Source organism: Crinia signifera, chromosome 3, assembly GCF_055691185.1.
Source record: "Crinia signifera chromosome 3, ASM5569118v1, whole genome shotgun sequence".
Lineage (NCBI taxonomy): Eukaryota > Metazoa > Chordata > Amphibia > Anura > Myobatrachidae > Crinia > Crinia signifera.
Window position 1 is genome coordinate 131,085,286 of NC_139219.1, and position 21,796 is coordinate 131,107,081.

At 43.5% G+C, this 21,796-nt stretch overlaps 1 protein-coding gene across 1 annotated transcript in view; it reads left to right on the forward strand.

The window, feature by feature from the left end:
* PPIL4 (peptidylprolyl isomerase like 4) overlaps positions 1-21,796 on the forward strand; it is a 54,551-nt gene that overhangs the window by 5,599 nt on the left and 27,156 nt on the right. Inside the window, exons 2-7 of the mRNA XM_083176516.1 lie at positions 2,130-2,197; positions 2,569-2,633; positions 15,411-15,528; positions 16,338-16,480; positions 17,639-17,735; positions 18,589-18,705. Coding sequence (XP_083032642.1) covers positions 2,130-2,197; positions 2,569-2,633; positions 15,411-15,528; positions 16,338-16,480; positions 17,639-17,735; positions 18,589-18,705 — 608 coding nt within the window. The remainder of the gene's footprint in view (positions 1-2,129; positions 2,198-2,568; positions 2,634-15,410; positions 15,529-16,337; positions 16,481-17,638; positions 17,736-18,588; positions 18,706-21,796) is intronic.

Here is a 21,796-nt window from a genome sequence, read left to right on the forward strand (position 1 = left end):
AAAAACTCATGCTAAATACATCTTTATGGAAAAAGTCGGTACTTGTCTCCTAGCACGGCCACCACGATTTCTATCGTGGTGGTCGTGTCGGGAAAAAATTGTGTCGGTCGCGTCGGGTGCATACCAAAACGCACACGACGCGACCAACGCGATGTACCCGATTTCTCCATAGGCTTCAATGTTAAAATAATTTAACATTGAAGCCTATGGAGAAATCGGGTCCATCGTGTCCATAGGCTTCAATGTTAAATTATTTTAACATTGAAACTGAGTCCATTTAACATAGTAAAAAATGGTAAAAGGGCCAATATGGGCCATTTCTCATTGGGTATGGCCCCGTCATGTGTGTAAAAAATAATGGCCCCCATTGTGGCCGCCACCCCCACGATTGACGCAAACCCGAAGCGTGGCGAGCGGCGGCGGTGCGCGTCCTCCGACCTTTTCATTCCCCTACTATCCACGTCGGCGTGGAGTTAAGAATAGATTAGTGTGGCGAGCCACCGAGCCCGAAGCGTGGCGAGCGGACGCTGATACCTTCACAGATCCCTGCGTCCCCTCGCGGGCTTCACAGGTATCAGTGTTCCCTCGCTGCGCTCGCCACGCTTCGGGCTTGCTGCGCTCGCCACACTAATCTATTCTCAACTCCACGCCGACGTGGATAGTAGGGGAATGAAAAGGTCGGAGGACGCGCACCGCCGCCCCTCGCGGGCTCGCTGCGCTTGCCACGCTTTGGGTTCGCGTCAATCGTGGGGGTGGCGGCCACAATGGGGGGCCATTATTTTTTACACACATGACGGGGTCATACCCAATGAGAAATGTCCCTTATTCGGCCTTTTCCCATTTTTTCCTATGTTAAATGGACTCAGTTTCAATGTTAAAATAATTTAACATTGAAGCCTATGGACAAATCGGGTCCATCGCATAGGCTTCAATGTTAAATATTTTAACATTGAAGCCTATGGAGAAATCGGGGGCATCGCGTCGGGCGCGCATAGGCTTCAATGTTAAAATATTTTAACATTGAAGCCTATGGGGAAATCGTGGGCATCGCGTCGGTCGTGTCGTGTGCCTTCTTAAGGCACACGACCGACGCAATGTACCCGAGTACTGCTTTTTTCAAAGGAAATCGCGGGCATCGTGTGCCTTAAAGTTAAGGCACACGATGCCCGCGATTGTGGCCGTGCTAGGAAACAAGTACCAAAAAGTCATATCTAACTTGTATGTTAGTTGGTGTTTGCTTAAGTGAGTGATTTTTTTACATTACCAACTATGCCTTGCAGTATTATTTATTCATATACTGTTTTTGGGTTAAATATATATTTTTTAAAATATAGAACAATTGAACACCAATATTTAACAAAGATTTAGGAGTACAGGTTGAGTATCCCTTATCCAAAATGCTCGGGACCAGAACAATTTTGGATAACAAATTATTCCGTGTTTCAGAATATTTTTATATTTAAATGAGGTATCTTGCATTTATCAAACACATGAAATTCACACATATATTTTATTTGTGCATAAAACAAGGTTTCAAAACATGAAACAAAGTTTGTGTACTATCGCAGATACTGACTTTAAATGCCAAGCAATAATTGTCTTGAACATATTTAGTGCCAGTTACATGTCATGCCCTCTGTAGTGCTGTTACAGATTTCCCCCCAGTAGTGCCAGTTACATATCATATCCTCTATAGTGCTGTTACGGATGTCCCCAGTAGCGCCAGTTACATATCATGCCCTCAGTAGTGCTGTTACAGATGTCCCCCAGTAGTGCCAGTTACATATAATATTCTCTGTAGTGCTGTTACGGATGTCCCCAGTAGCGCCAGTTACATACCATGCCCTCAGTAGTGCTGTTACATATGTCCCCCAGTAGTACGAGTTACATATCATATCCTCTGTAGTGCTGTTACAGATGTCCCAAGTAGTGTTTTTAGCCAAAAAAATGTTTTTCACTTTCTGAAATTTGGATAAGGGAAACTCAACCTGTACTAGCAAATGCTTCATTATTATGAAGTCTTTAAATTCTTCTGGGTTTTTTTTTCATCCTTGTGTGTTATATAAGCGTTTATGTAGTGCCCTAGTTCAGGTGTATGTACTTCTAATCCGCATGTTTTTCTCTTTTAGCTTGCTTAAATTTCCTGAAGCTTTGCAAAATAAAATACTACAATTACTGTCTTATTCACAATGTGCAGGTGGGTATAACATTGTATTTTTTTCTGTGTAGATAAAATTGAACATCATTTATGTAACTTTACTTTAATTAACTGCAGCACTTTTCCTTATCTGTGGAGTTAACAGTTCTCTAGTATAGCAGCATTTCTGTCTCCTTTACCAAACTAGAAGTTTGATTGCTCTGGGCCATGCACATAAGTCACATGTGTACATTACAGCTATTCAGGTATTCTGTTATGCCCTACCAATGTCAGTGCGCCAATGTCTACTTGAGTATTTTGATAAAAGCTGGAGTGTTAATAATGGAACTATTTTCTTGAAAATTAATGTTCTGTTAATATAGAGATCTGCATATTGAGTAAAATCTGTTTTAAATCTATTTTATTTGTAGAGGGACTTTATCATACAAACTGGCGATCCTTTGGGAACTGGCAGAGGAGGAGAGTCCATCTTTAGGTATGTTTGGCTTTTTTGCACTGCTTTGCAAAATCTGGATTTGCTTAACACCATGTCATTTAAGACTACTGATAAGATCCATCAACTCTATTGGCATTTTAGATGTCTTGTAACCGAATACTACAGTATTTAAAAAAAACAATTCTCACTTTATTTTTTTACATTACCTGTAACATTAGAGGTATGTTTATATGTTTTACCTCCACCCACCTGCCTAAATGCTATGAGTGGTTGGGGGCATAAGCTGCCACTCCTAACGACTAGAAGAAGGTGAGTGGAGTCGATACACTTGCAAAGCTATGACCCCACCTCTCCTATTTTTTTATTTACAGTTTCTAAAGGCCCATACACACTTGACGATTTTCAGCTGAAAATCGGTCAAAACGGGTGTTTTGACCGATTTTCGTCTGAAAATCGCCTAGTGTGTATGGGCCAGAGATCCCCGACTAGCGATGATGCGCGCTCCCGCATCACTGCTAGCAAGGTGGGCAGTCTGCTGGTTTTACCAGCACATCTAGCGACGATGGCTGTTTTTTTAGCCATCATGGCTAAATGTGTACGGCAGCCAGGCAGAAAGATCACAGACTTTCAGCCCAGCTGACTGCCCGCTCCCTCCCCCTGCTCATACTCACCCCTCCTCGCTCCCACGCTGTCCGGGTCACACGCTGCAGACCTGCACGCAGCGCAGCCTCCTCTCCCACTCCCGGCTACACAGCACGCCGGAGCGCCCCGCCCCCAGCCGAACGCCCCGGCTTACTGGCCGCATCCTCCCCTGCTCCACAGCCGCTGACCACCAATGTTTAAAGGGAGTAATATATACATTGCTGGCACAAGCCAGCAATGTATATATTACTGGCACCACTGGCCACCAATGATATTTATAATGCAGTAGTATACACATTGCTGGCACAGGCCAGCAATGTATATATTACTGGCACCACTGGGCACCAATGGAGGATCAATTACAAGCCATTAATATATACATTACTGGCACATGCAAGCAATGTATATATCAATGGCACCACTGGCCACCAATAATGTTTATAATGCAGTAATATATACATTGCTGGCACATGCCAGCAATGTATATATTACTGGCACCACTGGGCACCAATGTTATTAATAAGCCAGTAATATATACATTGCTGGCCTGTTCCAGCAATATATATATATATATTGGTACCACTGGGCACCAATGATTACGTATTAGCTAGTAATATATACATTGCTGGAACAGGCCAGCAATGTATACAGATGTAGCGCTGCTCATCCTTGGCAGGTGCCCGCCAGATCCCTTTCACTGGCGAGCGCCAGCGATAGGGACTGGGACACGCGTGCTTCTCACACGCAAGTACGTCCCAGTATCGCGGCGGCTGGGCAGCGTCTCCCTGCCCGTCTCCGCTTTAGGAAGACGCTGCCCAGTTCGGGGGGGGGGGGGGTTTTGGGGTGGCAAGTGGAACCAGGGGAGGCAGCGGGGACCCCCGCCAAGCTCCGATGGCACAGGGCGCACGAGCGTCTCGTGCGCACGCGCCCCTGTCGGTAGTCGGCCGCTGGTGGGGTTTGCGATAGAATCGCCATCCCCTGCAAAGATGTGGCTGGCTACATCTGTATATTCAGGGCCGTCTTAATGCAAGGGCTTGATGGGCAGTTGCCCTAGGGCCCCATAATCCTAGGGGCCCAAGTTCCAGTGGCGGACTGTGCCGGGTGGCAGGATGGCATGTGCCCCCCCCCCGAGCCAGTACACTATCCATTGCCATCACCGGGCCACCCTCATGCTGCCGTCACCCGCCCGTCACTATCACCCACTGACCATCACCCTCACGTTGCTGTCACCCACTATGCATCACTATCACCCACTGCCCGTCACCCTCACGCTGCTGTCACCCACTGCCCATCAACCTCATCCACCACCCTTATGCTGCTGTCACCCACTATCCATTACTATCACTCACTGCTCATCACCCTCACACTGATGTCGCCACCCACTATCCATCACTATCACCCACTGCCCATCACCTAATGGTGTGTGGCATATTGTGTAATGGGCGTTATAGTATGTGGTATAATGTGTAATGGGCATTATGGTGTGTTTAGTCCCCTGTGTTTAATGCACTGATTAAAATGGCCCCTGCTCCCACCCTTGGAATTCAAACCCAGCCCATTATGTAAATAGCCTTGTATATGAAAGATTTTCAGCAAAGTCTTTCGCCTCCTGAAAATCTCTTGCTCTTTGAGGAAAATAGATCAGTGTGTACACACTACTTTGGTGAAAGATTTATCTATCAAAGATTTTGGCAAAGTCTTTTGAAATGAAAGTCTACTAGTGTGTATGGGCCTTTATAGCGCAGCATAATATGTATGAAAACATTTGGATATGATGAAACATGTAGACCGAAGTGTTCTTGGAAATCAAATATGAGGCCCACCTTGAGAGTGACCTCCAAGCCTGTAGTTGCCCTGCCGCTTTTACCGTATATATTTGCTGACGTTTCTGTGCTATGTTTTGGGGGGATTTTTCACGCTTTATCATCCACATGGACTTTGATTTGGAATGGTAAAGTGTGCCAAGAGCAGAAGTAGTGGAGCGATATGTCAAACTGTTACTGTCAACCTAGTGACTGTCTACCTAGACATTGTGAGCTAATCTACACCCTATTTGCGGTATTGTGGGACCCGAATACGGCAGTCCATCACTGATGCCGAGTTGCCCCTGCCACGAAGGTATCCCGGTTGGTGGAGGTAATATGGGACAGGGATTGGTGCTGATGACCCCCTATTAGAGGTTCTGTACCATGACGGGTGCACCTGCTTGTTGCTGCAAGTATTCTAGTGAGCTTACCCATCTCAGCAGCTTACCTCTGCACCCCAAGGAATGACAGCTTGATCACCATTAACCCCTCCCCCTGGTGCAGAACAGCAGCACCTAGACCTACAATCTTCCCGGCACGCATGCCCCATTCTAATGCTGTAACGCCAGCTATCCAATGCACTAACCATGTGCAACACACAAAACAATCTGCCTGTTAATATAAATACATGGACAAAAAGCACAGCAGGGAAGAGCCAGAGTAAGGTATTTTACCAGTTAATACACTGATGATACAGTATATTGTTCCAAAGTGCAGTACAGAATGGTGTAATGGTTAGCATTACTACCTCACAGCACTGAGGTCATGGGTTTGATTCCCACCATGGTCCTAACTGTGCAGAGTTTGTATATTCTCCCCGTGCTTGGGTTTCCTCTGGGTACTCCGGTTTCCTCCCACAATCCAAAAATATACTGGTAGGTGAATTGGCTCCCAACAAATTAACCCTAGAATGTCTGTGTGTGCGTGGGATGCGGTCATCTATTAGAATGAACTTAGGTCTACAGTCATTAGGTCGACCCCACTAGGTCGACTGGCAGGAAGGTCGACCTGACTTAAGGTCGACATGGGCCAAGGTCGACATGACTTAAGGTCGAATTTGCATAAAGGTCGACATGAGAAAGGTCGACTGGTCATAAGGTCGACATGGGTTTTTCACTGTTTTTTGTGCCGACAGGCGGTATTTCATGCCCTACCATCCACTAGGGCGTGGTGGGAGAATAAAATAGTGTGCCGAGCGCAGCGAGGCACCGTGCCCCAAGCATAGCGAGCGTCCGATTCTCATTGCCAACTGTGTCCATGTCGACTGTGTCGACATTCGGATCAAAAAACAGTGAAAAACCCATGTCGACCTTATGACTAGTCGACCTTCCTCATGTCGACCTTTATGCAAATTCGACCTTAAGTCATGTCGACCTTGGCCCATGTCGACCTTAAGTCAGGTCGACCTTCCTGCCAGTCGACCTAGTGGGGTCGACCTAATGACTGTAGACCTAACTGCAGTCTGACGAATGATCCCATTCGGTGTGCGTGTACATGTGGTAGGGAATATAGATTGTAAGCTCCACTGGAGCAGGGACTGTAGTGGATGTTCAAATATTCTCTGTAAAGTGCTGCGGAATATGCATGCACTATATAAGAAACTGTAAATAAATAAATAAGTGCATCAAAAGACTATATTGTCCATATAGCTCAATGTGTACCCTTAATCACATGTTCAAGTGCGCCATAGGCTGCATGTAATATGGACTGTCAACAGCATGCAGATGAGTTTCGTATGGAACAATATATTGCATGGTCATAAGCATTATTGTTTGCTGTGTATAACTGTGTAGTATATAATCATTCATTCAGACAGCTGAAACACGTGGTTCTGATGTGTAACCATGTGTTTGTTTTCAGATTTAAAAATATTTAAGAAGAAATACTAAATGTTTTTTATCCTTGTAACAGTATTTGTTATCAAATAAATTGTAGAGGTTTTTTTTCTTTTGAGCTTAATGGTGTGTACACACAGTGACATGTGCCTTGAGATGCGATCCCTGATGTGATCAGATCGGATCGCAAGGCACATCCTATTTGCATACAATCTTGACTATATAGTGCAGATTTGCACTATATAGTCAAGGCAGCCAAGACTTTCTGGCTTGCGATACGTGAACTCTGATCGGGATCGCAAGGGTTAAAACCCTTGCGATCTGCATCCGATGCCGATCCGATGTTGACTATATTGTCAACATCGGAAGGCAAATTGTACTGTGTGTACACATTATAACCCTTTGAGTGAAAATTGCCAAGCAAACATTTTTATTCATCATTATGACCCAGGGTTCGCAAAAACGCGCTATATCGCGTATTTTACCCTAAAACGGTCCCCGGGGACTCAGTTTTTAAAACTAAAGGGGTCCCCCCTCCCCCACCTCATAGGGCAACCAGCAGAAAACGCCCCCTCCCCTGTGGCAACCAACCAGCATAAAATGACCCCCCCCCCAGCATGTAACCCCTGCAAGGAGCATATAACCCCTAGCAACAAGCATGTAGGTAAGCAGCACTTATGTGCTATAATATATACTGGGCATTACGGTGTGTGTTATAATGTGTACTGGGCATTACAGTGTGTACTATAATGTGTACTGGGCATAACTGTGCGCTGTAATGTGTACTGGGCATTACGGCGTGTGCTGTAATGTGTACTGGGCATTACGGCGTGTGCTGTAATGTGTACTGGGCATTACGGCGTGTACTGGGCATTACGGCGTGTGCTGTAATGTGTACTGGGCATTACGGCGTGTGCTGTAATGTGTACTGGGCATTACGGCGTGTGCTGTAATGTGTACTGGGCATTACGGCGTGTGCTGTAATGTGTACTGGGCATTACGGCGTGTGCTGTAATGTGTACTGGGCATTACGGCGTGTGCTGTAATGTGTACTGGGCATTACGGCGTGTGCTGTAATGTGTACTGGGCATTACGGCGTGTGCTGTAATGTGTACTGGGCATTACGGCGTGTGCTGTAATGTGTACTGGGCATTACGGCGTGTGCTGTAATGTGTACTGGGCATTACGGCGTGTGCTGTAATGTGTACTGGGCATTACGGCGTGTGCTGTAATGTGTACTGGGCATTACGGCGTGTGCTGTAATGTGTACTGGGCATTACGGCGTGTGCTGTAATGTGTACTGGGCATTACGGCGTGTGCTGTAATGTGTACTGGGCATTACGGCGTGTGCTGTAATGTGTACTGGGCATTACGGCGTGTGCTGTAATGTGTACTGGGCATTACGGCGTGTGCTGTAATGTGTACTGGGCATTACGGCGTGTGCTGTAATGTGTACTGGGCATTACGGCGTGTGCTGTAATGTGTACTGGGCATTACGGCGTGTGCTGTAATGTGTACTGGGCATTACGGCGTGTGCTGTAATGTGTACTGGGCATTACGGCGTGTGCTGTAATGTGTACTGGGCATTACGGCGTGTGCTGTAATGTGTACTGGGCATTACGGCGTGTGCTGTAATGTGTACTGGGCATTACGGCGTGTGCTGTAATGTGTACTGGGCATTACGGCGTGTACTGGGCATTACGGTGTGTGTGCTGTAATGTGTACTGGGCATTACGGTGTGTGTGCTGTAATGTGTACTGGGCATTACGGTGTGTGTGCTGTAATGTGACCACACCACTTCCCCCCCCAAAAATGCCCTAAACCTTTTTTTTTTTTTATATGAAATATAATCTTTTTTTAAGCAGCATTTTTGGAATTCGTATAACAAATGAGTGATGCTGGCATTTTTAGATGATATTTTGCATATCTCTGAGTTGTTGGTTAATTACAATGTATTTTTTGTTTTTTTGTTTTGTTGCTTATTTAACCCCTTTGCTGTCAGGGGTGTGTGGGTCTCGGCTTGCAGGTATATAGCAAATCTGCGCGGTCCCTTTCTTCCCCTGCAGTTAAGGGAAAAAAATGTAAAGACCCTTTCAACTTTTTGGATTAGTTGGGACTTCCAGCAGCAGCCACACTGTGTTAGTAAACGTTTTGGCAGTTACCCAAACATTTTTTATAAAAATAAGTGTTGAGGGGAGAAATTAACTTTAAATCCCTTTATTTCCCCAAACAAGAAAGAAGGGGGATACCAACGTTTGAAAGGGCACCCATAATAGTTAATGGCTGATGTATAGTGGCTATTTCTTGGTGATCACAAGACCACATTACACTGTACTACTGAAGACTAGTCTTTTCTATTTATTGGTGGGGTCCTAACATGCCCATAATTGCATATGAAAGGATCGTAAACCTAGGAACACCCAGTTTTTTTTTTGTTTTTTTATAATTTGCATTTGCATAAAGGGTTCTCAACCTGTAAATCAGTTCTGAAAATAAAAAAAACTTGTAGAAAGCAGGATTCTATGTGTAGGTTTGATGATCATAAAAAAATAAATCTGTACTTGACATGAAAATACATTTTAAATGCTGCCTTTGTGTAGAAAGAAAATGGTAGCCCAACCAGGCCCATCATTTTTTTTAAAAAAAACTAGGCCACATGCTGCACTAATTAGGGCATCACTTTTTTTTTTTTTTTATTTGCAACATGTAATTGTATTTCCTCTACCTTCCCCCATGGCAGCCATTACTATGGGTTCCTCCCTTCTGGGTAGTCCTTCGGAAAAGAAAAAAGACACCAGCCCCTATAAGAAGGCTCCACCTCCCGGATCCGGTGTCTTTTTTTTCTTTTCCGGGTAGTTGGAAGGGCTTACCCTGTGAAGAGCTGCCTGGAGTGCCTCTGCTCCGGTATTTTAGACCTGGCTGCAGTTGGAGGGTTTCCGGTCCCAAGGCTATTGCCAGTGTGCCGCATGCGGTCCCCTTCAGAGGTGAGCTAGGTCGGCGGCATCCACAGGAGTGCCCGTGTGTAGCGGCGCAGGATAGCGTTTGCTGAGGTACTTCCTGGCCTGTGTTCCTCTCTGCAGAGAACAGGCGGGTGTCAGGTGGTACGCGGCACAGTTCGGTGACGTCGCCGGGAAGACGTCATATGCATATCAAGTAGCCGGCTGGAGAAGAAGCCGGAAGACGCTGGAGCCGCGAGGACGCAGGTGAAGTGTGAAGCGGAGACGCTGATGGAGTGCGTGGACGGGTAAGAGTCACATTGAATGGTCCACTATATCACCTACGTGTGCCGGCATCATGTAATGGAGGAAATATTTTATACAGGTCGGTGCAGTGTTTGTGTGCGGGCTGTGCCGCATTTGGAAGCACGGACTGTATTGATTCTGTTTGCTGGAAGTCAAACAGTGTTTCTTTCTGTGTCTGGCGCATCTGAAGGTGATTTTCTGGAGAAGTACTATTTATTGGGACTCAGTCTAATTGTGCAGAGTTGAATATATTATGTCTTGTAGTGCGCACCGCCTTAGAATTATGGAAGATGAAAACCGGCAGGCTGCTAAAAAGTCAGGGTAAGCCCTAAAAGGAGTTTTTTTCTGTTCATATGGTGGTGGTCATTTTTTGTTTCTATTTTTTATTTTATTTTTGGTGACACCACTCTGATATATACTGAAAGGCATATGTTTGTTGGTAGGTCTGAGACCAGCAAAGAAAAGGAGTCAAAGGCCAAGCATAAGAGATCTCATATGGCTAAATGCAATTCATGTGATAAGTTTTTGCCTGAGAAGCATGTGGGCAACCTGTGTGAGGCTTGTAAGACCCCGCAGCAAATACCTGTGGTGCAGATGGCCAATTTGGTAGATATGCTGAAGAAATCTTTGTCTGATACATTGTGTGACCAAGGACGATCTTTCTAAAATGAGGTCTAAAAGGAAACATGTTGTCCTGAGTGATTCAGAGGAGTCAGTTGAGGAAACAGGCAGTGTTCATTTGCTGGATCAAGACCCTGATATTGATGATGAGGATCAATTACAGGACAAGTCTGACTCTTGATTTCAGTCCTGACATGATTAATAACTTGTTAAGTCTTATCCATAAATAACTTAACATAGAGGATCCAGCAGAAGACCTTAATTTGCAGGAAATGCTCTTTAAGGATAAAAGGAGGAAGAGTAAGGTGTTCCCATTGTCTCAGACTTTAAAGGGTGTTATTTCGGATGAATGGAAGCACCCAGATAAGAGAATAGCAATTCCAAATAGGATTGCAAAAATGTATCCCTTTGAAAAGGAACAGTTGTTGTCATGGGATGAGGTTCCTAGAGTGGATGCGGCCATTTCCAGGATATCTAGAAAAACCACGTTGCCATTAGAAGACGCAAATATTTTTAAGGATCCAATGGAAAGGAGGATTGAATTGGGTCTTAAAAGACAACATCTGGTAGAAGGTGCGTCATCTGCAGCAGCGATGGCGGTGACATCTAGGGTCCTCAGGGGCTGGTGTCAACAGCTTGAAGGGGATGTATTAGACGGAATAAAGAGATCCGAATTGCTAAAAATTATTAAGGACATTCAATTGGCGGTCCAGTTTTTGTGTGAAGCCTCTATGGATTCGGTGCGTCTAGCTGCAAGGGCAGGAGCTACCACAGCAGCTATCAGAAGAGCTTTGTGGTTAAAGCCATGGGCCGCAGATGTTCAATCTAAGAACAAATTGATGTCTCTTCCCTTTCAGGGGGATTACTTTTTCGGGAAACAATTAGATGACCCAGTAACAAAGATTTTTGGAGGGAAGTCAGTCTGGTTGCCTCAAGAAAAGACTACTAAGAAGAGTATGCCTAACAAATTCAACAGATATCAGCCTCAAGAATACAGAGAAGCTAGAAGTTATAGGCCAGGCAGGGCCTATAGAAGGGGATCCTGGATGTCCAGGGCAAATTTTCGTGCCCAAAGAGGCAGAGAAAATAAATTTCCCTTCAAAAAGGAGCAGCAATGACGCCGACCCACAAAGGGTAGGGGCCAGGCTGCTGAAATTTTTTCAAGTCTGGCAAGGATCCACCACGAACAGGTGGGTCTTAGAGATTATTCAGTCAGGTTACAAGATCGACTTCAGTAGACGCCCAGGGAATCTTGTAATAGAATCTCCTATTCCCAGGGACAAAGAGGAAAGGAAGGCTTTATTTTTAAGTTTAGAAGAGATGAAGGCTCAAGGTGTAGTCACCATAGTTCCAAAAGGGCAGGAACTTCAGGGATGGTATTCCCGTTTTTTCGTTATAAAAAAGGCATCCGGAGGCTTCCGTACCATTTTGGATCTCAAACGTCTCAACAAGTTGGTACAGATCAGGCCATTCAAGATGAAGTCGGTCAGGTCAAGGGGATTTTATGACATCCATCAATCTCAAGGATGCGTATTTGCACGTTCCGATATTCGAGGGTCATCGAAAGTTTCTTTGTTTCAGAATTTTGGGAATAAGTTATCAGTTTACAGCTCTACCATTCGGGTTGGCAACATCACCACGGACGTTCTCGAAGGTGCTGGTGGTTCTGGTGGCAAAGTTAAGGCAAGAAGGCATAAAACTATGGCCTTACTTGGACGATATCCTGATTGTAGCAAGCTAAAGAGATATTGTCATGCGTCACACAGAAAGAGTAATTCAATGTTTGGAGCAACACGGATGGCTGATCAATCGAAAAAAAAGCCATTTGGTGCCAACTCAGAAGATTCAATACTTAGGAGTTATAATAGATTCACAAGGGATGAATGTGGCCTTAACTCCCGTCCGGAGAACAAAATTGATTCAGCAAACCAGCATAATGATGAAGTCAGTAGTACGGTCTCAGGATTGTATGAAAGTACTGGGACTCATGGCGGCTGCCCTGGAAACAGTGCAATGGTCCAGGTTTCACATGAGGAAGTTGCAGACGTGTTTTCTAACACAATGGAACAAAGACAACAAGAACTTAACACAAAGGATAGTTTTGACAAAGGCTGCAAAATCAGATTTGGCCTGGTGGTCAGACGAGGATCGGTTGGGAAAAGGAAGAACTTTTGCCCTCATGGATCAAGCAGTCGTGACCACAGACGCCAGCCAGGTAGGCTGGGGGGTGACATGTGGCCTAGAGATAGCACAAGGAGGATGGTCTCCCTCATGGCAAAAGGCGCACTCCAATGTAAGGGAGATGGAGGCGGTAGTCGGGGCATGTCACCAGTTTCAGCAACAACTGCAAGGCAAGGAACTCATTGTCAGGTCAGACAATCGGGCCGTAGTGGCATACATAAATCGTCAAGGGGGGACAAAAAGTCGCAACCTGATGGAAGTGGCAGAAAGGTTACTTTATTGGGCCGAGAGGCATGTATTAAACATAACGTCAGTATTCCTAGCAGGGAAAGAAAACTATATGGCGGACGAACTAAGCAGAAGGAGGTGCTTACCAGGAGAGTGGTCCCTCAACGACGAGATTTTCAATATGCTAGTAAAGAAATGGGGGCGTCCACAAGTCGACCTCATGGCCTCAAGAGAAAACAAGAAAGTACCAATATACTTTTCCCGTTTCAAAGATCAGCATGCGGAGCAATGGGACGCTCTGACAGCCACTTGGTGGATGAAGCGAGTTTATGTATTCCCTCCAATTCCAGTAATCTCAAGGTTGTTAAGGAAAATTCAAAGAGAACAGGTGGAGGTGATAGCGGTGCTACCTTATCGGCTGCGAAGAGCATGGTTCGCTTCGGTATGTCAGATGGCAGTGGAGGAACCATGGATGCTGCCATCGAGGTCCGACCTTCTGGTTCAGGGTCGAATATGTCGGCCACAGCCGTGGACCTGGAAGTTGACGGCTTGGTTATTGAAACCAAATCACTGACTGAGAGAGGTTTTGAAAGAGAAGTAGTTCAAATGTTGCTTAAGGCAAGGAAAGGGTCCACCTCAGCTGCGTATTACAAGGTGTGGAGAAAGTATGTGTCATGATGCAAAGAAAAAATGCAATCACCAATGAAGGTTGCTTCAGTGCTAAGTTTCTTGCAAGCAGGACTACAGATGGGACTGTCTTTGAGCACTTTGAAGGTACAAGTCTCGGCCTTGTCAGCAATGTTAGACTGGGACTTGGCAGGGGACAGGTATGTCCGAAGATTTATACAAGCAGTAAGAAGGCTGAAACCCAAATTCAGGTCACCTCTTGCACCATGGGACTTAAATTTAGTCCTAGGAGTCCTTATGGAGGCTCCTTTTGAGCCTCTTCATGAGATTTCATTATTGTTTCTTTCATGGAAAGTTCTGTTCTTAGTAGCATTACTTCCGCAAGACGAATTTCGGAATTACAAGCCTTATGGGCAGAAGAGCCTTTTTTAAATTTCTTTGAAAACAGGGTAGTTCTGCGTACTAACCCTCAATTTCTGCCGAAGGTTGTGACTGAGCTTCACATAAATCAAGAAATTGTTTTACCATCTTTTTGTATGAATCCAGTGAATGAGAAGGAAGGTCGTTTACATAATTTGGATATAGTAAGGGCTCTAAGGATTTATGTTCAGAGAACAAAGGATGTGCGTACAGTCAAAAAATCTTTTCGTTTTAACAAACGGTAGTAGAAAGGGACAGATGGCCTCAAAAGCGACATTAGCAAGGTGGATTAAGGACTGTATCCTCAAGGCTTATCAAGTAAGACAGAGAGAACCCCCAGAGAGCCTGAAGGCGCACTCTACGAGAGCAGTTGCCTCATCTTGGGTGGAGAGAGGATCCGCTTCAGTGGAGGAACTATGTAAAGCGGCAGGATGGTCGTCTATATATACATTTACAAAGCATTACAGGATAGATGTAATGTCTTCATCAGATGCTAAGTTCGGAAGGAAAGTTCTTAGCTTTGATTTTCGGAATTATGATTTACAGTTATTTAATCCTGAGGAAGCAACAATCTGTGTTGGTTGTGAGTATGCCCTCCCGAAAAAGTGAACTGCTGGGGTATAACCCATAGTAATGGCTGCCATGGGGGAAGGTAGAGGAAATATCAGATTATTACCTGGTTTCCTCTACTCCACCATGGCAGCATATATTCCGTCCCTTATGTATTGTTAGTTGTATCGAATAATTGTTTTTGTTTATATATTGAAGCTGGAGAATTCAAGACACCGGATACGGGAGGTGGAGCCTTCTTATAGGGGCTGGTGTCTATTTTTTCTTTTTCGAAGGACTACCCAGAAGAGAGGAACCCATAGTAATGGCTGCCATGGTGGAGTAGAGGAAAACATATTACCAGGTAATAATCTGATATTTTGTGTATTGTTACCTTCTGGTGATAACTACAAAGGGGCACATTGTTTGAAGAGGAGGCTCCTCCCCCCTCCCCATCTTGGCCATTTGGGTTTATAATATTTGAATGTGTTTTAGAATGAGTTAAAAGACTGATATATTTCTTAAAACAAAGAAAAAGTTTAATTGTATAGGTACCACATAACAAAAACAAAACTGTGTATTTATGTTGTGTTGGAATGTGATAAGTGCAGATGTGAAAACCGTCAGCAGTGAAGGGATTAACAATCTTTTTTTTTTTGCCTTTAGTAAACTCTATGGGGACCAGGCCCGTTATTTTGAATCTGAAAAAGTACCAAGAATAAAGCACAAGAAAATGGGAACAGTGTCAATGGTGAATAATGGCAGTGATCAGCACGGATCACAGGTAAGGAGAATGGAAGTTCTGTGTCGTCTTTGCTATAAACTATAGGTTTCCAACCCTGGTCCTCAAGTACCCCTAAGGGCACACATAGCAGCGTAGCGGGTCCTGTTCAGCGGGATCTGCTGCGCCACAAGGATCCTGCACACAGGCTCTTATACGGCCGCCCCCTACATTAGTGGCAGGGCCGCAGCTGCCGAGTCCTACAGCAGCATTGAGAATAATAGCGGATCCAGATCCAGCCACACCGCTGTGTGACACCCCCACCCTACCTTCTTTCAGCCATTTTTGTGTTCCATGTAAGCCAGTGGGTGCACTGTGTATCACCAACTGTCACTTTATAAAAATCCACAGGTGACCTGGAAAACGTGAACTTTTAGGGGTATTTGAGGACCAGGTTTGGGAACCATTGCTGTAGACCACAAAAAAAGCTTTGTTAGTTTTAGTTATGCTATTTTATAATCTTACCTTTTTAAAATAGATTAAAGCAGTCTTTCCCAATTCTTGAAGAACTTTGGTCTCTATAATAACAAATCCATTTGTTTACCTGTAACTCCTGGAAGGCTGAACAACAAAATACAAGGAGACTGAGTAGTCCGATTTACAGAAGACCTTTTTCAAAGTTAAGGTCTTACCCATTATCTTTTTCAATCCATTGAAAAACTCTGCACTTTCAATTCTTGTATTGTTGTGCTTGCTTTTCTGAGGAAAAGCTGTGGTTCTTGAATTAAGAAGAGTGTGGTGAAAATGTATATTTGGTTGGAATGGTGCAGTGGTAATTGTGCAGTGTTGCATGATGACATCTTTGTTTTTAGTTTCTTATTACTACAAACGAGAATCTGGATTATCTCAATGGCGTGCACACAGTGTTTGGGGAAGTAACAGAAGGAATGGATGTAGTGCGGAAAATCAATGAGACATTTGTGGATAAAGATTTTGTTCCTTATCAAGATATCCGGTATGCTGACAATGTACTGTATAATAGAATAACTGAACCAGAAAGACACAATATGCATATATTTTTCTATTCTAGATTATGCCAACATGTTGGTATGTGCGATTGTAATATTAAACACAGTAGACCTATGCATCACCAGGGTATCTCTCTGTAAATGAAAAGCCGTTACAAGTGAGTACTGCTGTGGATGTGACTCATTGGATGTAAAAATAGGTAGTACGTGTGACATACGCAATTTGACACAACCTACCTTGAAAGCAGATAGTGTAAAGAAAAATCTTTTCTCTACATTATCTGCAAACATCCAATAACTTCCATTGTATGGCAACACATACAATCATCGGATGTCCTAAAACAATGATAAGTTAGTGGCTTATAGTTGTTCTCACATATTGGCAGGATTACTTGCTGTTATGTGTACTTACCTTCAGCAGCTTCTGGAGGTCCAGTTGCACACGGTAGATCTTGAATAAAGCAACATTTGTATTGCTTGTATTGCTCTATGTGCCACCTCTGCGCAAATGTATTATGCCTTAACAAGTGATAAAGTACCAGGCAATCTGCCCTTAAATGTCATTTCTCAAACACAGCCTGTAACATAGCAATTGGCTGGTACTTTATCACTCTCCACTTTCTCTTTTTAAGGCTTAATACATTTGGGCCATTATTTCTAGGGTTGGGATCATTTGGTCTACAGCATGATGGTCCACAGTCATTAGGTCGAAAAGGTCAACATATTTCTAGATCGAAAGGTCATTAGTTCGACGATGTTTAGGTCGACAGTCAAAAGGTCGACATGGGATTTTTTACTGTTTTTTTTTTACCTGAATGTCAACACAGTCGACATGGATACAGTTTAAAGTGCATCGCTTGCTGCACTCGCAATGCATCGGGCACACTATTTTATTCTAACACCACGCTTTAGTGTATGGTAGAGCATGAAATACCGCCTGTCGGCACATGTCAGTTCAAAAAAGCAGTGAAAACACCATGTCGACCTTTTGACACTCAACCTAGACAATGTCGAACTAATGACCTGTTGAACTAATGACCTTTCGGCCTAGAACCATGTCGACCTAGACCCAGGTTGACATTTTCCCTTATTTCTAACCCTAACACTTTATGTATTTAGTATTTTTAATTATATTGTAATTTTAGAATAAACCATACTGTGATTCTGGATGATCCATTTGATGACCCATCAGAACTGCCCATTCCTGACCGTTCCCCGGAGCCCACTAAAGAGCAGTTAGATGTAAGTATAATATCATGTATATAGGTGTGCTGGTTATCCCATATGGAGCTTTTCTAACTCTTTTATGGGGGACATTTACTAAGTAGGCCGAACAGGCAGGATCGGGATTGGCCATAATCTGCCAAAAATACGAACTGAGAATACAGCGAATTTAGAAAGCTGCCGTGTTCTCTGGATTTGTATTTTCTGATGGTGAAGTGATTCGTATTTGGATGAAGCATCACACAGATCAGTCAGATCCGTGCGATGCTTCTCTGTGTAATGAAAAAAATAATAATTGGGGGAGCTTGCTGGGCCCTGTAGTTCTACTACGGAATCCAATATCTATTTTTAACACTTTACACCATCAGCCCACCACCCTCAGTCCAGTCATATTTTCTGCTGAATTACCGGTCGAATTCATCAGTACGAATGATAGTAAATGGCAAACCTCCATAGAAATCTTGGCCATATACAGCTAAATTCTATCCATAGTGTATTCATTCATACACCAGAATTCGGCTGAGCTTGCCATATATAAATTCGGCAAATCAGACGAATTTGGCTGATAAGTAAATTAGCTGATGCTAATTTACCAGCCGTATTTGACATCGAATGGGTACGAATAGGTGCATTCGTACCCATTTAATCTTAGTAAATTTCCCCCTTCTATCTTCAAGTGGATTTCTTAGCTGTTCTGCCTTTATATCTATAAGCAGATTATAGACTTTATTTGTTAGTGATATGTGGTTTTGGTAGATATCTAGCTATATTTAAGAAAGGTGTTTTTATTTTTATATATATTTTTTTTAAATTTGAAATCAATAAGTGGTTTTGTTATGGTGATTCTTTGTTAATCTCTCTTACACCACAGAGTGGCAGGATAGGTGCAGACGAAGATATCGATGACTATAAAGGAAAATCAGTGGAAGAAATTGAAGAGCTGCTTGCTGAGAAAGAAGCCAAGACACAGTCTGTTCTTCTGGAAATGGTAACGTATCCGTATTGCTCAAAAACCCACTAGCTAAGACTCTTCATTCATAAACAGTCAAGTGATGTGAGTGGAGAGAATGTTCTGTCTTATAACTACATTCCAGTTAAGTTTAGACTGTTGGACGGTTCCCACATGCCACCTAATGAGTGGACTTTGAATTACAGTAAAATTTACTTTGTAAAGTCTTAAGAAAAGCATAGCAATCTTAGGGTGTGTACACTAGATGTTTTTTTTTTTTTAATACTATGCACTATGTGGACCTATTGTAACAATATCCTCCATTGGAGCTGCATGGACATGCTCACTGAGGACATCTTTAGCGGGAGCCATGCCCCGACTCAACCTTTGCCCTCACAGCTGACATTGACAAGTGTGTATGCACTTATCCATGCCAGACAACACTGTCTTTTCGCACGTGACCTTGCTGGGTACACATCATCTAATAACTGTATAGCTTATTGATAAAATACATGCAGGGGTAATTCAGAATAAGTAAATAGTTCAGTTCACCTTTTCATATTTCTTGTCAAAATTATTTATATTTTATGAGTCCTAAAAATTTTTATAGAGCTGCAATAGAGCTTACCTGTTATTTTAATATAAAAGTGCAAATGTGAAATCCCCATAAAATCACTAAACAATTGGTGCTGGTTGGCCTAGTACAGGTTTGGGAAAGGGGTGATTCTGTTAAATGGTATAGCTACACTGTGCCCCCCGAAAGCAGCACATCATGGCCAACAGCTTTCCTTGAACTGAAGTGATGTTGCAGGTAACATTATTGGCTCCTAAATATATAAGAGGAAAAAGGTTTTTAAGCAGCACTAACAGTGAAACACAGCCAGCGAATAACAATTTATTACACAATAAAACAATATAAAAAATATGACAAGATAATGGGCAAGGTGTTGGAAGGACCAATGTTATATAAACCTGCGCTGATCCAATGAGGGGAGTCCTGATGGAATGCAGTCCAGAGTTGAATGATTTTCCGAGGTGTCGCTGGAGGGATCGTTCCTGAGGGATGTTTTGATACCGGTCTAATCTTAAACCTCAACCAGTAATGCAGTCAAACGTCCCGATAGTGGTCTGTAGCATCCAAACAGGGTAAAGGTGGAAAAAACAACTGGTTCAATGATGATCAGATGAATAAGCAGGTCATGGTCCAATTCAGCAACCAAGGTCCAAGGGGGGGCACCAATGCATTTCGCTGGGTCTAAATGCCAGCTTTACCAAGGTCAACATTATTGGCTCCTAAATGTATGCCTGTTTTCTATTGGTTACTACACTTTAAGTAAATACACTTTCTAAATACTTACATTTTTCGAGTCCTCGCACTATATTGTGCATATGGTCCATTACTTTATTGAAATCAGTGCTGTTCAAGAGTAATGTTTTGTAGACTTTCATGGGAAAAAAAACTTTATTGCCACCATTCTTTCCCTAGGCCTCCAGTTGGTATACATTGCAAGAAAATAACCCTGTATAGATTTATTTTTAACTATCTTAAAGGGGAATTTAATTCAGCACAAGTTTTTTAAGCTCCCGGGTTGAGTGCCATTAGATCAGGGGTGTCCAACCTTTCACCTTCCCTGGGCCACATTAGAAGATGAAAATTTGGTTTGGGCCGCACATAAAATAAAATAACAGTAACGATACCTGATCATCATAGAAAACATAGTTAACATATTAAACTTAATTGGAAGTTAGTGAGATGTTTGACATTGTTTCTCAAATTCTGACACAGAGAATAGGCCAAAATTTACATTCTGACACAGAGAATAAGCCAAAATTCACATTGTGACACAGGGAATGAGTACAAATTCACATTCTGACACAGAGAATAAGCCGAAATTCACATTCTGACACAGAGAATAAGCCAAAATTCACATTGTGACACAGGGAATGAGTACAAATTCACATTCTGACACAGAGAATAAGCCAAAATTCACAATGTGACACAGGGAATGAGTAAGAATTCACATTGTGACACAGGGAATGAGTACAAATTCACATTCTGACACAGAGAATAAGCCGAAATTCACAATGTGACACAGGGAATGAGTAAAAATTCACATTGTGACACAGAGAATAAGCCAAAATTCACTTTCTGACACAGAGAATAAGCCAAAATTCACATTGTGACACAGGGAATGAGTACAAATTCACATTCTGACACAGAGAATAAGCCAAAATTCACAATGTGACACAGGGAATGAGTACAAATTCACATTCTGACACAGAGAATAAGCCGAAATTCACTTTCTGACACAGAGAATAAGCCGAAATTCACTTTGACACAGAGAATAAGCCGAAATTTACTTTGACACAGAGAATAAGCCGAAATTCACTTTCTGACACAGAGAATAAGCCGAAATTCACAATGTGACACAGGGAATGAGTAAAAATTCACATTGTGACACAGAGAATAAGCCGAAATTCACTTTCTGACACAGAGAATAAGCCGAAATTCACATTTTGACACACAGAATAAGCCAAAATTCACATTGTGACAAAGAAAATAAGCTGAAATACACATTCTGACACAGGGAATGAGTAAAAATTCACATTCTGACACAGGGTGCCAGATGACACACATGCCCCCACAGTGCCAGATGACACACATGCCCCCACAGTGCCAGATGACACACATGCCCCCACAGTGCCAGATGACACACATGCCCCCACAGTGCCAGATGACACACATGCCCCCACAGTTCCTCTTCTTCACCCCCCCCCAAACCACGCCACCCCACCCGACCTGTATTAAGTCTTACTATTTTTGCTGCTCTGTCCGCCCCTCCACCTTCAGCACTGCAGCAGGACCCAGCGCTGTCTTTATGCCGCCAGATATGCTTTCCTTTCCTTCCCTCCCTATGGCCGCCGACTGCACGTTGAGTGCCAGCCTCCACCGACTCCTTTTGGCGCCTGACCATCTTGTAAGCGCCGTACGTCAGTGCGCGGGTGTGTGGTGACGTCACCAGCGCACCTCTGCAAAGGACTGCTGGGACCGGGCTTCAGAAGAAACATCATGCCCCACAACAGCCATTGAAGCCCGTTCCCAGCAGGTTTTATTGCACTAGGCCGCATT